Raw genomic sequence first — 14,486 nt, forward strand, 5'->3', positions numbered from 1 at the left:
GAGCCTCCGAGGGCGTGGTATCAGTTGCAAAAGGAAAATATATGAAATATAAATTAGCGTAGCCTCAATCAATCAATCAATCAATCAATCAAGACATACTCTGTATCATTTAGACTAATATAGCCTAAATGTGAATGTTTTACAATGATTTTTTTTACCAAGGATACTTTAACAACATAAATTGTCCCTTTTCTGGACATGTCATAATAGGTGAACATTTGGCCAAAACCTCACCCCTGCCCACTTTGACCTATGACTTTGACAGGCTAGAATGGCTTATATATAGGGTTGACGACAGAGTACAGCATCTTGCAATGGGTGGTCCACAAGATTGGATACACCACCAAGATACTCATGTAGGCCTACCTGTCTAAATAATTCCTTAATGTCAACAAAGTCCACACCCACAACACCAGCGGGAGTTCAACAAACCATGTGCAACCCAGATTCGGCACAAACAAGGGACTAAATTAATTTCGCTCCGATGCCACCAAAATGTGTAACGCTCTACCAACAGTCATTAAGACATGCGGATCCCTTGACTTCTTCAAAACCGCCAGACTCAGATAGTAGGCCTAGTAGCCTATAGTACTAGTGGGGCCAAAACAACTTGCAATATAAGAGTGGTTCTCAAACAGTTTAATTTTAAAGGACACACGATAACGTCACCCATAACTCTGAGAGTGTACACTTTTATACACTACAGTTGCAGACCTGTAAGCATCCATTTGGAACCCTGAAGGTCCCTGGACCCCACTTTGAGAACCATGGTCTATAACACAAGATCACAAACACTAACTTATGTGAAACCATAGCCAACTGATACATTTATTATCCAGGCAACAAGAATCACATATACTATTTTGGGTGAAGGTCAGCAACATTAGCCCTGTTAGGTCCAGCTGTTAAGTTCTGAAGAAATTAGAAAGGTTTCTCTGGCCCAGGGCTTGGATAACAAAAAGTGTCGTGTGAGACATCATTAGCACATTACAACCATATTAATTTATATGCACTACTCTTCAATTATGATAGATCAGAAATTGAAATAAGGTATTGTGAAATATATTAGAATACACTATGAATTTGGTCATCAGTAATGAGCTTATGAACGTTATAATTGACTAAAACATCATTAAACCTCAATATATTTTGAACATGGTAATGTATTATAGTATATTGTATTGTGCTTATGCAATGTAATGTGCTATAATGCCATAAGTAACACATCAAGTATAAGGGTATATTATAGTAATAAACAAAACAAAAACATCCCGAACCAAACATAGCAATATATCCAATCCACTTCATTTTAATGACAAAGTGACATTGCTGGCCATACTAGTTATGCTCCTCATATTAACACAGATGCCTCCATGAACTCCAGAGGCACATCAATAAGGCAATATGTACATGTGAACTGTGAACTACATGTAAAATGTTATTTCCCCCACCCCCCTATGTTGTCATGTACTGAATCAAACCTGGAACAACACTGTACATTATGATGTTTGATGACCATATGAAATAGAATTGAAGTGAGAAAGGAAATACAAGTATATAAACAATATCAATGTACCGTCTTTGTTTGGTGGAATGGCAGTTGTTTTGTTTGTGAATGGATGGCCTGCTCAATGCTCATTGACAGACACTACAACACTGAATTTTATACTCACTCTAGAATACTGAATTTAGTCATAGCTGCAAGCCTGTAAATGTCAACACATCTGCATTCTAAACTTGGACGTGGTATCATATGAGAGGGGAGGTGGGCAACACATCCCTATAGACTGGGATAATTAAATACTCAATGCCATTATTAGGTATACATTCTAGGCAGTATTTGAATTAAAGCATCAATTTACTCTAAATACCATGCAGTCAAAGTACTGGGGTACTTTGACTGATATGTAGCCAAGTACAGTTCAGTTAAGAGATGTGAGATTGTTTGGCATCACAAATCTGTGTGAGATTAATGAATGTTGTCTTTCAATGTTAATTATTATAATACTTACTGAGGAGCAATGCAGTAAATAAAAACAGCAAGGGAAATAATGAATGAGTGATGTGATTATGCCTACATGACAAGTGCTCTGTTCCTGAACTCAGTTAAGAACAAAACAAAGTTAGCCCTATAGATTTGATTTCGGTCTGCATCTTTTCGTATAAAAGTCAATTAACAAAACAGTTACTGTAAGAACTGGCATACCCACTGAACTGCCAATGTTCCTCTTTATGCAGTTTTGAAAGTTCTGAGAAATAAAACTGGCAAACCATAAAATTTACATTATCCTCTTAAAAAAGGAAAAAAACAAAAAACAAACATATTTCTTCTTTTAAAAAAATAATAAAAAATGAATTAGCCATACAATACAGTTACATAGATACATATTTTCAACACCGCACATTCAATCTGCCAAAAATGTAATGTTTACAAAGCCAACAAAGATGCCGCCATATATATATATATAGAAATGTATGTACAATGATTATAGCATTTATAATTGCACTATGCCTCAATAAAATGTAAATTACAGGCTTATGTTTTAGGGAATAAAAAAAATCTATACTGACAATTACTTGCTTATGTGGACAACGGATGCCAATCAGACACAAAAGGGCTGACTTTGGTACAAATTGAACATTGACACATTACCATTTAATATTGGAATTAGCCAAATGTATTCTCCACTACAACAGTGAGACCGCCGTGCTGTGATTGAACAATCATAAAGACACAGCTGGAATGTGACTGGCTATGTTGCAGCCTGGGGAGAGGGGGCAGTAGCCACAAACACTGTTATGAAGGGACATTTCCAACAGTTCGGCGTGCTTGTGGGCTGCCTCATCTGAGTATAAAACGCCATGCGGTCTCTGAGGCTAGTCTGAGTAAGTCTGCTAGCCAACTCTAGCATACTGTAAATCGGGAATACCATGTGTTGGACACTTGCAGAAGCAGAAGTCTATCAGTCAGTCAGTCAACTCTGTTCCATCCATTATCCCTACACTTACCTGTTCTCAATACTATCATTCATAAAAGTAGTAAACAGCACAAAGTGGAGTGGTGCTTGAGTTGGTTTGGCATTGGCAATAATTTTTACCATAATAAAAAGCAATAGTGTGGCACAGTTGAACATTATTAAACATTGTCTCTTAAATTATCACGTCTTAAATTTGTCCACATCTATGGAAAGCAACCACCATTATCATTGTCAAGGCATGTGTCAAGAGCAAGAGGAGACATTCCTCTGCCCTCCCCAACCTATATTCTCCTCTCTTCAGTGAGCTAAGCATATCAAGCACTTCTTCATGCCAGCTCCTGAACTCCGTCAATGTTATGCTTCAGAGATGTCAGATGACCATAACTCAAAGGAGCATTCAGGCTATTTCCTCACACTCTCACCATGACCATGTGCTTCCAGCGTAATACACAATCTACCCGCTGGATGTACCAAAGTCAATGCAGTCACAATAATAATGATTAATGTTAATCAATATCAAATCAATATCAAATAATTTAAAAATCACAGTTTATACCTATATATCAAGATACCTGCCAATCAATCCTTCAAAGGCCACAGGAAACCGTTAATTAGAGATCTGCGATGTAATTTCCTGTTAGGCAGAGGAGGGAAAGAATTGCTTTGGAATGGACTGACAGAAAAGGAGGGAAGGTCCAAAGAAATTACTACCTTTTTCTGTCTTTTCTGTTTTTGTACAAAAAGGCAGGACTTTGCCATTCCAGCTCTGAGGCTTCAGACAGGCTGAACCCCCCCCCCCCCCCCCCCCCAGCCATCGAGTGCACAAACTAGATTCTTCCTTAAAACAAAATAAAACTTCACAACGTGCAAAGCCTAAAAATGAGGATTGACGCTGTACATATTCAACAGCAAGCCCTGTCAACCTCATCCTGTCACATTGCGTCCTAGTCCTGCCCTGCTTACATTTAATCAATTCCTTAAATAGTAAGAGAACAATTACTTTGCTTACCCTTTGCAGACCAAGGTGTCAACAAATGCCAAATAAATTAGTATTATGCAACCATTAGATTTTCTTTCTTTTTTTCTTCTTCTTGTTTCATCTTTTCACAGATTGTGTGTGTCAGTGTGTTGACGCTCTCTGCACCACTACACTAGGGTCAGCACACTGAGCTCTGCTGCTCTCTGCGCCACTACACTAGGTTGTACTCCTTTAAATTGAGCTGCAGGATGGTGTCTTTGACAGCAGCGAACACGAAACGGATGTTCTCCGTGTCGGTAGCACAGGTGAAGTGGGAATAGATGATCTTGTCACTGTCAGGGTTTAGGTCCACGAACATCTTGAGAATAAACTCCCTTCCTGCTTGGCCGTCCCTTTGAGGACCTAGGTGAGACAGAGATGGAAAGAAGGATTGTGGATTATTGTTGTTTATTATTACCAATATTGTGGATTATTGCTTGTAGTCCACCCCTGTGGTCCACATGCCAGTCCTGGCGAGAATCGCCCCGGCTACCCTAACCTAGCAAGGAAAGCCCAGAAATATGACTGGAACATCCTGTATGACACCATAACGACAGTGGTGTCTCCAAGCAGAGAGAGAGAGAGAGAGGCATCTGCCGCGGAACACCTGCGGTGTTTCTCGGCGGCATCATTCCGACACTCTACCCCAAACCCTTGTCCTAACCATAACCCCAAACCCTTACCCTAAGCAAGCACGACACAACCGTTTCCCCGGAAGCCGCCCTTTTAGGCCACGGATACTGAAAAAATTAAAAATATAAATAAATGGTGGTTCCGGTTTGCTCGTTCCGTTTTGTCGGCGCCGCTTTGTTTTGGTTCCCCCAATCCCCATTTAAATGCTACAAATTTTGTTTCGCCAGTCACTACGAGTTGGAATAGAATATGGATATACCAAACAACTATTCCTATAAACTAGACTACGTCTTATCAAGGGTTTTATTGGGTAGGCCCTAAAATGATGATGCCCTTGACTATTTTGGCCTGGCCAGATGAGAACCCCTGACCTATGCAGTGTACTACTCACTCACCATCATACTCGGGGAAGTAGTCTACCAGGTGGGAGTAATTTATTTTCTCCTCCAGCAGGTCCTTTTTGTTGAGGAATAGAATGACTGAGGAATTCTGGAACCAAGGGTATGTGATTATCGTCCTGAACAACGCTTTACTCTCCTCCATCCGGTTCTGTGGAGAGGAGAAAACGGTGGGGGTGGAGAAAAGAGACAAGATGTCATGTTTTGACAGGAATAACGTCAATCTTTTTTTTTTCCTTCCTTTTTTTTTTTTGCAAAAATGTGCCTCCTGGTGGAGCTATAATAGGCCAGTGCCAGCAAAATCTGCGAAATAAGCTTAGAAAACGGGTCACTTCCGCCCGTGCCGGACGTGAGGTAGTGTTGTTTTGCTAGGGTAAGCCTAGGGAACGCATGGACCATCATTCCCATAGCAGCGATATTGATCAGCGCGGCTTGGATTAACAATTAACACAATGAGAGCCGGGATTTCTTTCAAAAAGATATGGCAGCTTTTACTCTGAATGCTGGAACAAATAATCGAAGACAACACAGCTGCTACACCGGATATTTTCAACAAAGAAATCTGGGGAAAAAAGGAGCAGACATAGTAGATGGCGGACACGGCTATAATTCAAGTGACCAAAAAGTAGTATAACCTCACACGCGTGCGTGTGTGCACACACACACACACACACACACACACACACACTCTGTGTCACTTGCACACATAATTATGGAGTGCCATCCGAATAAGTGCTTTTGACTTTGGCGGTATTCAAAACAGGCTTAAAGCAGTTTGGCTGATCATTTACAAATGCTTTCCAAGGGAAAGAGAGGTTGGGATAGCAGGCAGAAGGAGGGAGCCTTATTTCCATTGTTGACAAGCTTTTCACCTTCGGACCCACAGAGAAAGAGGAACAAGTCTACACAAACACATCACAACTACACTCAGCTTCAAGTTCTGGACTTTTCCACTTCAGTTCAGATAAAACAAAAGACACAAAGAGAAGTCCAATGTGCTTCAGCCAAGTTGTGTGAGTAGAAAGAAGGGCTCGATGCTCAACAGTAGGACAATATAATAAAAGAAAGTTGCCTGGGCACTTAAAAATAGACTACCCAAATAAATTACTGGAGCACTCAACTGGATCTGTGTACGCTTTGTTAATATTCAGGGGAGAGCGTCTTCCTCAGACCAGCTGACTCTGACGTTTCTCTGCTTGTAGAAACGCCAGTCAGCCTTGCAGTTTCAAATGAATAAAACCTGCAGACTATACCCAGTCTATTTTGAAGTGCCCAGGTATCTTTCTATTCATGTTAGGATTCATGTGTTTGAGGATTCGACCCAAGCAGAGTCCACTCACCTCATTGTCGGATTCCACCAGAACTTGGTCGTACTCGCTGAGCGCCACCAGGAACATGATGGAGGTGACGTTTTCAAAACAGTGGATCCACTTCCTCCTCTCTGACCTCTGTCCCCCCACATCCACCATCCTGACAAAGAGGGCCCATAGAAAGGATAGTTATTATACACAGTTAAAGTCGTGCAACCCATTTAGGACTGAGACCAGATTCTACAAATGTCTTCTAAATCCTGACAGTTTTCTGAAAGACCTATGATTCTATAACAGTGGTTCTCAAACTATTTCATGTCAAGGACCCCAGAAATTATATGTAATTGGCCGCCGACCCCATCTGAAAATATTTTGTTCCAGGGACCCCCCAGAAGCAAGGTTATGAGTTCAAAACGTTTGCTGTGAATAGTGTGAAATAATATATATATTCCAAGAATTGCACAGAATTTTCAAAAGTAGATCTACACGCCCGTAGCGCAGCACTCGGTGCCATGCTATGAGCTTGTAGATCGTCTATATTTCAAGTTTAAAATAATGCTTAAAGTGGTTAAACGCTAAAGCGACACAGTCCTAAATGAGTTAACCCCGAATAGTGTACAATGGAAGCAAAAACATATGGTGTAGATTTTGTTCGATTGGGAAGGCCTCATGAGATTATTAACAATCTCATTATTATACTGAACGGTTTTCCCGATCTCACTCAAACAGACCTTACTCGACCCTTTGCACACAGTGCATGTGCTTACTGTGAATACTAAAATAAAATGTATCAACACTCTAAAGACACTCTGAAACCCTTCCATTAATGGCAACAGAGGAAACCGGAAGTACCAGCGCCAATCACAATCAACTATGCTTAACTGAGCACAGTCGAGGACGTTGTGTTGACGTTTATTAAGCAAACATTAAGTCACAAGAAAAGGTGAAAGGTCAGTCAAATGTCAAAGTCATGAAGTTATACCTCAACCTTTACAACTCCGCTGATAAGTTGGGTGCGACTTCCTTGTGTTGAACTCTTAAGTTACCAGCAAGACAAAAGACTCACTATTAACTTAAGACGCAAGTATTGAGAGTGATCTGGGCCTATTAAATTTATGACAATTTCAGTTTCTTCCCTTCAACAGTTAAGGTAATTTAGAAAATGGTAGAAACAACATTAAATGAGCACCATCTACTGGTATATTTCTCCCTCTACACATTCCTTCTCCCCTGACATTAACCACACCCATCACAGGCTGGCAGAGGTACAACGTTGTCTGTCAATTCCATGTAACCGAATATGGGAAGTTGTATTTATACAACGCAGTTTCGGGAGAAGAGACCAACTTCCGCTCACCTTAACCACTCCTCCCTCCTTATCAACCACTCCTCTCTCCTTATCAAACTCACCTGCCTTTCATTATCACTCGGCCAATCCCTGGTGCAATCACCACAGTATAAATACACCTGTGATCTCTCAACCATGTTGTTTGTTCTGGGGGGGGGGGGGGGGCAGTGATATTAACAATTATATACAGCTAGAAACAACGAGCAACTATACATCACTGTACATTTACAAGTGACGCTCTTGTTGTGGGCTGAGATGTAGAAACAGCTGCTTGTAAACCAGAATTTCCTCAAAATCCCTCAACTTATCCCTGTGTCCCTTTTATATAAGGTAGTCAACTAGTGCTAGTTGCTGTGCCACTACGCAGTTCTCAAGATTTCACAGCAACGAAGACCTCGTATCTAAAAATACTTTTTCTTCTCACACTCACACAAAATTACTGTATGTAGATGAGGTCCAGTCTAAATGCCAATATCAATTAGGAGTTATTAACACTGGAGGTGGACAATAGGGTGGCATTTTTAATCAATCTGCACTTTAAAAGTGCCGTGATTTCTTTCCACCCTAAAACATGATCATCAGGTCTTATTGTTATATAAGGAGGTATAATTTTTTTGAAAAAGTGTACAGTATTTGTTAAAATGTTGTTTTTATGTGGGCATGCCCACCAGTTCATTAAGTATGCCTGGTTTGTCTGGTGGGTGGTGATCCACCTGAACTGAAGCCGCACCCACAGCTGTAGTTGTATGATAAAGGGGGAGGGGTTAGGGGAGGGGCTGATAATGTGATGTCACTATATTACTGTTTATTTCATTGGCCCGTTTGACTGTCAAGGGTTCATCCTTCAGGAAGAAACCCTAAATACAAAGTTAATACACCATTGCACATAAACTGTACTGTACTGTCACTGTCACCTCGTAGACACATAAAAAACTGGAAAAATACAAAATGTTTGGCACTCCATCTTTAACACTGAAACTTTGAAAGTACTCAAATGGAATCCAGTGACTTAGTTGAAAATCAATCAAACTACAGTATGCTTTGGAAGATGGTCAGCAGTACTGTCTGGTCAGCAGTACTGTAAGCTGGCAGGCCACTGGTATGGTCCCTAACCACTGGTATGGTCCCTAACCACTGGTATGGTCCTTAACCACTGGTGTCTGGTATGGTCCCTAACTTCCAGACCTGAATATATCTTCATGCTCACCTGAATATGACACTTTGTAGGTCGAAGGGGTACTCAATGATGCCTGTGGTTGGGACTCGAACTCTCAACACGTCTTGCTGAGTTGGGAGGTACGATGGCTCAGCGATTCTGTCCAACGCATTCAGATAACTGGAGACAGAGTACAAATTAATTATGGACTATTTTTATTTGTTGTACTTGTAATTCTGAAGGGCGAATTCAGAAAGAATGGGTTGTGCCCAATGACAGCACCATGAATTTCGCATCACTTGAGCCGCCCCGCCTTAAAGTGTGATTCACAAAACATGATGGCCAGTGAAAACAAGGTCATAACATTTTGCAGCTCAATACAGTTTGACCTTGTTTTGCATCGGATTTAATGTTCCCATGTGACAAAGTATAGCCTAAATGGTGGCTTTGCGCCACACTAATTATGATGTGGCGCATATGATGATGCAGGTTTGATTGTCACTAAGGCGTTTGTGGAGCTTGAGACAAGGCATTAAGTAGCAAAAACCTGAAAATGGACAAAGCCAGTGTAAGCAAAACATAATTATTAATTAATATTAATAATAATAAAACATTATTAGATCTAATTGGCATTTTGACACGCTTCTGTCTTATTAATATTTTACAAACTTTTCATACTTGTCTTATTTGTGTGGGTTTAGTGTCCTTTTATGAATTTGCTTCTGAGAGTGTATACGCTTTAGGGAAACCACTCCCAACTGAATAAAACTGGAGTACAATGTTCACTGTATACATTAATGTATAAAGGAAATAATTTGTGTCCAGCACTGATTAAGACATTCACTAACATGGGAATACTGTTGGTATCATACTGTTGACTGTACTTTTTTCAGTCTACTCACTATTTGGTGGAGTCCGAAAGTTGGTATTCCCTCCTTCTGTCATATGCCTCTTGGATGCCTGGGTCGTTCCATAAACTCTTGATGGCATCTGTGTAAGGGTTCTCGAACATGCCAATCTTCTCCACATCCACCTCTCTCACGATGTTTGCATTGCCCTAGGAGAATGAAGAGATGACAACAGAGGGTCACTGTCACGGTTCGAGTCAAGACAGTGTAGGAGGACCCAAGTGCAAGATGAGAGGCAGAGGCAGCTCAGTTCAAATGAAGATATTTATTATATCAAGCCCGATGAGTAGGCAGTCAAAACACAGAACACGGAGTACAAAGGGAAACACTAAACTGGGAAAACTAGGGGTTCTGAAATACAGGGCAAACGAGGAGTCAAGGAACAAGGTACTACAACGAATACTCACAGTGACAAATAATAACGAACCAACGGAGAACTGAAAACACAAGGGCATATAAATAGACATGGACTAACTAGACACAGGTGAAATACAACAGACAAATCAACACAGGGATTGGCTGGGAGAGTAACAGGACACAGGTGGGGAACACTACACTAATCACAGGTTAGACAAGGCAGGTTAACATGGGCAACACAGGGAACCAAGAGACACTAGATACTACAAAATAAAAGGTAAAAGTACACAAAAGTAAAACCCAAAACAAGGAACAAAGGGAAACACATCAGGGTGACAGAACAGGTCACGGATCAAGACAGTCACATTTTTGTGAAAACTGCCTACCAGTACCAAGAGTGCTAATAATACGCTTTTATATTCCAAATCCCAGTTGTAATGCTGTAATTGACATGTCAGTCTGGTATAAAGCTCTGGTTCTCAATGTGGGGTCCTTGAGTGGGTTCCATGGTGTCCCCAACTGAATTATTAGTTACAGTAGGAACCAAATGGATGGACCATTTGTACACTCGGGGAGTTCTGGAGGTCCATGGCCTAAACGCACACCAAACTGGGGGTCCTTGAAATTAAAAAGTTTGAGAACCACTGGTCTAAAGATAAATGTACTGTGCCTTTCAGAGACAAGCCTCCTGTATGTCACATAATAAACCGTCCTAATTATCAATGTTTATTATTATATCGCTTCACGTATTCTATCTCTCTAGTGATTTTATTTCTGCCCCAGGCTCTGGCATGGACCTAATATTGTAACCTCAATCCTGGTGGGCCTATTATTAATTTGAAATAGGGGAATGTTTTTCATTGTCCCAGATTCTCATTTAGAACTCTCCTGGGTTGAATGGTAAGATTAGTAGATAGATGTCCTGTCCAAGTTCTCCACAAGCTCATGTAATTGTTGCGACCACAGGTCGCATTTACAATGAAATAATTTCCCGTCAGTAAGTCAGTCACAGCCCCATATATGGTCATGCCTCGCGACATCACAATGGCGGATGCGTGCGCGCGACCTCGCCCTTTAGGTCGAGGTCGCTTCTCGCCCTCAGGCGTCTTACTGGTAATAATACATAGTGATTATAACACCAGAGATGTCTCTACACATCAGTATACTGAAATTGAAATGGGATATTAGTTTTATTCTGTGATATAATAGTAAAACTTCTGGCTTTTAGCAAATTCAGGTAGTTAGTAAGACAGTATAGAGATTGCAAGATTTCCCAGATTGTCAATAACAAGGATTGGTGCCTACAGGCATGAGGTCACTTGAATTTTCACACACATATAAATACAACCTACTGTTGTGCATAGCCTATACATTGCCATTGATGGTGTGTGTGTGTGTGTGCGCGTGAGAGAGAGGATACGAGCAGAGTGGAGTGGAGCTGTTTTAAAATGGGTCAGAGCGGCTTTGAAGCGAAGACCGTCCTCCATTCAAGTGAGATTATTTATTTTATTCCCTTATTGTTATTATTAGACTACTTTATTATTACTTATGCTGCTTTAATGTCTGAAGGAGCCTAACAAAGATACATTTTTGCCACGGGCCACGGCCAGCCTTTTTTGACTGGGGTGGACCAAGTGGGGCACTTATGCAGGGATGTATGAGCACACACAGACAGACGTGAAGCGAATCGGAATAGCATTGAATTACTAACATTGAATAAACATGAATAAACCTTCCAATGGCGATGCAACAGATTGGATTGGCACCATACAAATGTAATATTAATTTTGAGGCTGGCATTCACAAGTATGCTAGAGTCTTTGCTCTGGTGTTGCCGTCATAGAGTGCTCTGATATCAGTTAAAAAACCCTAACCTCAAAATCTTTGGTATTTTTAAATGCATTTAAATCCGTATGTTAATTCATCCCGTGTGTAAACAGGATAATAATAATGTTTTTTTTCTCCACATAGATGTGTGTAGAAGAGTCCAGAGTAGCCTACCAAAGAAACCACAACCATCAAATCATCAGTGTCAGTGTTAATATCATGTATGTAAGGAAGGTAAAATGTTTGCAGAAGGATAGGGATACAGACCTGCAACAGCCAGTGATGTGCACCTCACTGACTGAGACAAAATGGCTGTGCTTTATACTAGGGTGTGGTGATTACTAGGGTGTGGTGATTGCTGACTGCTGATTGAAACTGGTGTTACGGAGTGAGTGAGTGAGTGATCGGTGTGATGAGCTGTGAACTGATGCAGATGGTACATGTGACCATACAAATGCATGCATACTGATGCATACAAACAGATACAAATACAGACATACAATTATAAACCTGGGTTACAATTGCATTTTGCAATGGCTTAATCCTACTGTCATTGTTGTTACACAGTGGAAGCCTTTGCTATGTTTCACCCATTCCAATCAGTCAGTCACAGAAAGCAAGATTTTCAGTTTTCATTTGGAGTAGTCAGTATTTGCTCTCTGAGTGTACAGTGTACAGTGTAATGGGATAGCACTTGAAGATGACAGTTTGTTTGGACTATACCAAATCAGACAGTGGAGCAGACGTGCTACATGCAGTGGAGTGTTACGTGCAGTGGAGACGACAGAGAATTTCGGGGCCACAATAATATATTGCGAATAATATATTATGAAAAGTAGAATTTACAATAATTTTCCCAGAATTGCGGTGTGGCAATATAGATAATTATGATCGTTGGATTATAATGTTTGAACGGTAAAAGACATTTTGATGGTGCCATTGGCACAATCCCCAAGTAAGACACCAGTTAATAACCTTTTAACCCATGTTTTCTGAAAGACATGTTAAAAAAGAAAAAAAGAAAAGATGCGGCGCCGCTATATATTGTCTCTGTTGGGTGGAAACCTCATACCGGTATGTCCAAAACTGTAGCATATCTACAAGCTCAAAATGCGGTGAGAAGGGATCAGGCTTATTTTGTGACGCTGTAGTATGATCAAGTAAGAAAAAGTAAGAATATGGATAAGAGGTTTCTGCCCGACAACAACAAAATGAAGCAAGAACTACAACTACAACAACTACAACTACAAACAAAAGAAAATAAATGAATATTCTGTAATTATCCTTAGTGCTTAGTGTGAAGTGAACTACCCTTTAGTCAAGATAGTGGTCCCTGGCTCACAATTTGAAAACCCTTTCTCTACACCAAATCTCTTTGCCAATACAAGCTCACATGTGTTGTGGCTAGGGGGGATAGGTTCAAGTGGTAAAACCGCTACACTGAATATAATAGAACAGAAAATACTCTCATCTGCATTTCATCATAGGTCCTTCCCAGTGTTTCCTCTGGACACGTGTCTTGTCTTGCCAGACATTTTGCCCAACCCTTTCACAGTACCTCCTCTATTTACTTCCCTAAAGTAGGACTGCGTCCAGAAAGTTTCATCCCAATGCATAATGTGGGTGTCTGGTAACAAGGTCAATAACTGGGAGGGAATTCCTGAGATATCTGCTGATGAGTCAGATCATCTCTGAGGAAATGTGTTGTATATGTTGAATCGTGGCTTTTGGAAACATCAGAGATTCTCTAGAACCACCAAAATAATTCCAAAACACAAATACACATACTTTAAGTATAGCATAAATGTGACTAACATAATATAATTATAAATTACATTTTTGTCCTAATATCTTATTTTTGAGCTAGCCCCTCATACTCCATAGCGATGATTTGATTGGCTGAGCAAAGTACGTATTGAGGATAAAAAGTGAGGACGCAAAATGCGATTGGCCAGAAGGAGATGGTGTGATTTTATTAACTATGAAATATATGTCAGTAAAACTACCTAGATAACAAATATAAGTCTGCACACTGTGACTTCACAAAAGCTCCCAGTCAAGGCTTTATTATAGATTAACGTTTCGACACATTCTGAATTTAAGAAAGAATAAAACTGGCACATCCCACTGGATGGCAGGTACAGGACCAACAGTGGATTTAAGGCAAGGTAAAAATTTGAAGTCTGTACACTTTGCAAAAGCTCCCAGTCAAGGCTTTATTATATGTAGATTAATGTTTCGACACATAGTCTTCTTCAGAATCTTCTGAACTGTACTGTAAGAGGTACCCCCACCACCCACACACACACACACCCACACACACACACACACACACACACACACACACACACACACACACTCATAGAGTGCCAGGGGATGCGCGACGGGAGTGGTAAAAGGACACAGGAAACATAAAAAAGAACAGGAAGCGATTCTGGAGGGCTGCTTCAAATAAGATAGACAATACTGAAAAGAAGAACCAGACCCCCGTCCCCCCGTCCCCCGTCAACTCATGCACAACTGAGAAATCCAGTGACAAAGGGAATTATCAAA

General features: G+C 40.6%; 1 protein-coding gene across 1 annotated transcript in view; it reads right to left on the reverse strand.

Moving 5' to 3' along the window:
* Window positions 1–3,785: 3,785 nt before the first annotated feature.
* The window catches only part of LOC310872171 (guanine nucleotide-binding protein G(q) subunit alpha), a 148,306-nt gene continuing 137,605 nt past the window's right edge, over window positions 3,786–14,486 (reverse strand). The window contains exons 4-8 of the mRNA XM_083783891.1: window positions 9,744–9,898; window positions 8,893–9,021; window positions 6,368–6,497; window positions 5,025–5,178; window positions 3,786–4,359 (exon numbers count right to left, since the gene is read on the reverse strand). Of these exons, the coding sequence (XP_083640017.1) occupies window positions 4,169–4,359; window positions 5,025–5,178; window positions 6,368–6,497; window positions 8,893–9,021; window positions 9,744–9,898 (759 nt within the window). The 3' untranslated portion in view covers window positions 3,786–4,168. The remainder of the gene's footprint in view (window positions 4,360–5,024; window positions 5,179–6,367; window positions 6,498–8,892; window positions 9,022–9,743; window positions 9,899–14,486) is intronic.

The sequence above is a fragment of the Protomyctophum parallelum genome (genome assembly GCF_964188405.1).
Source record: "Protomyctophum parallelum genome assembly, chromosome: 15".
Taxonomy (NCBI): domain Eukaryota; kingdom Metazoa; phylum Chordata; class Actinopteri; order Myctophiformes; family Myctophidae; genus Protomyctophum; species Protomyctophum parallelum.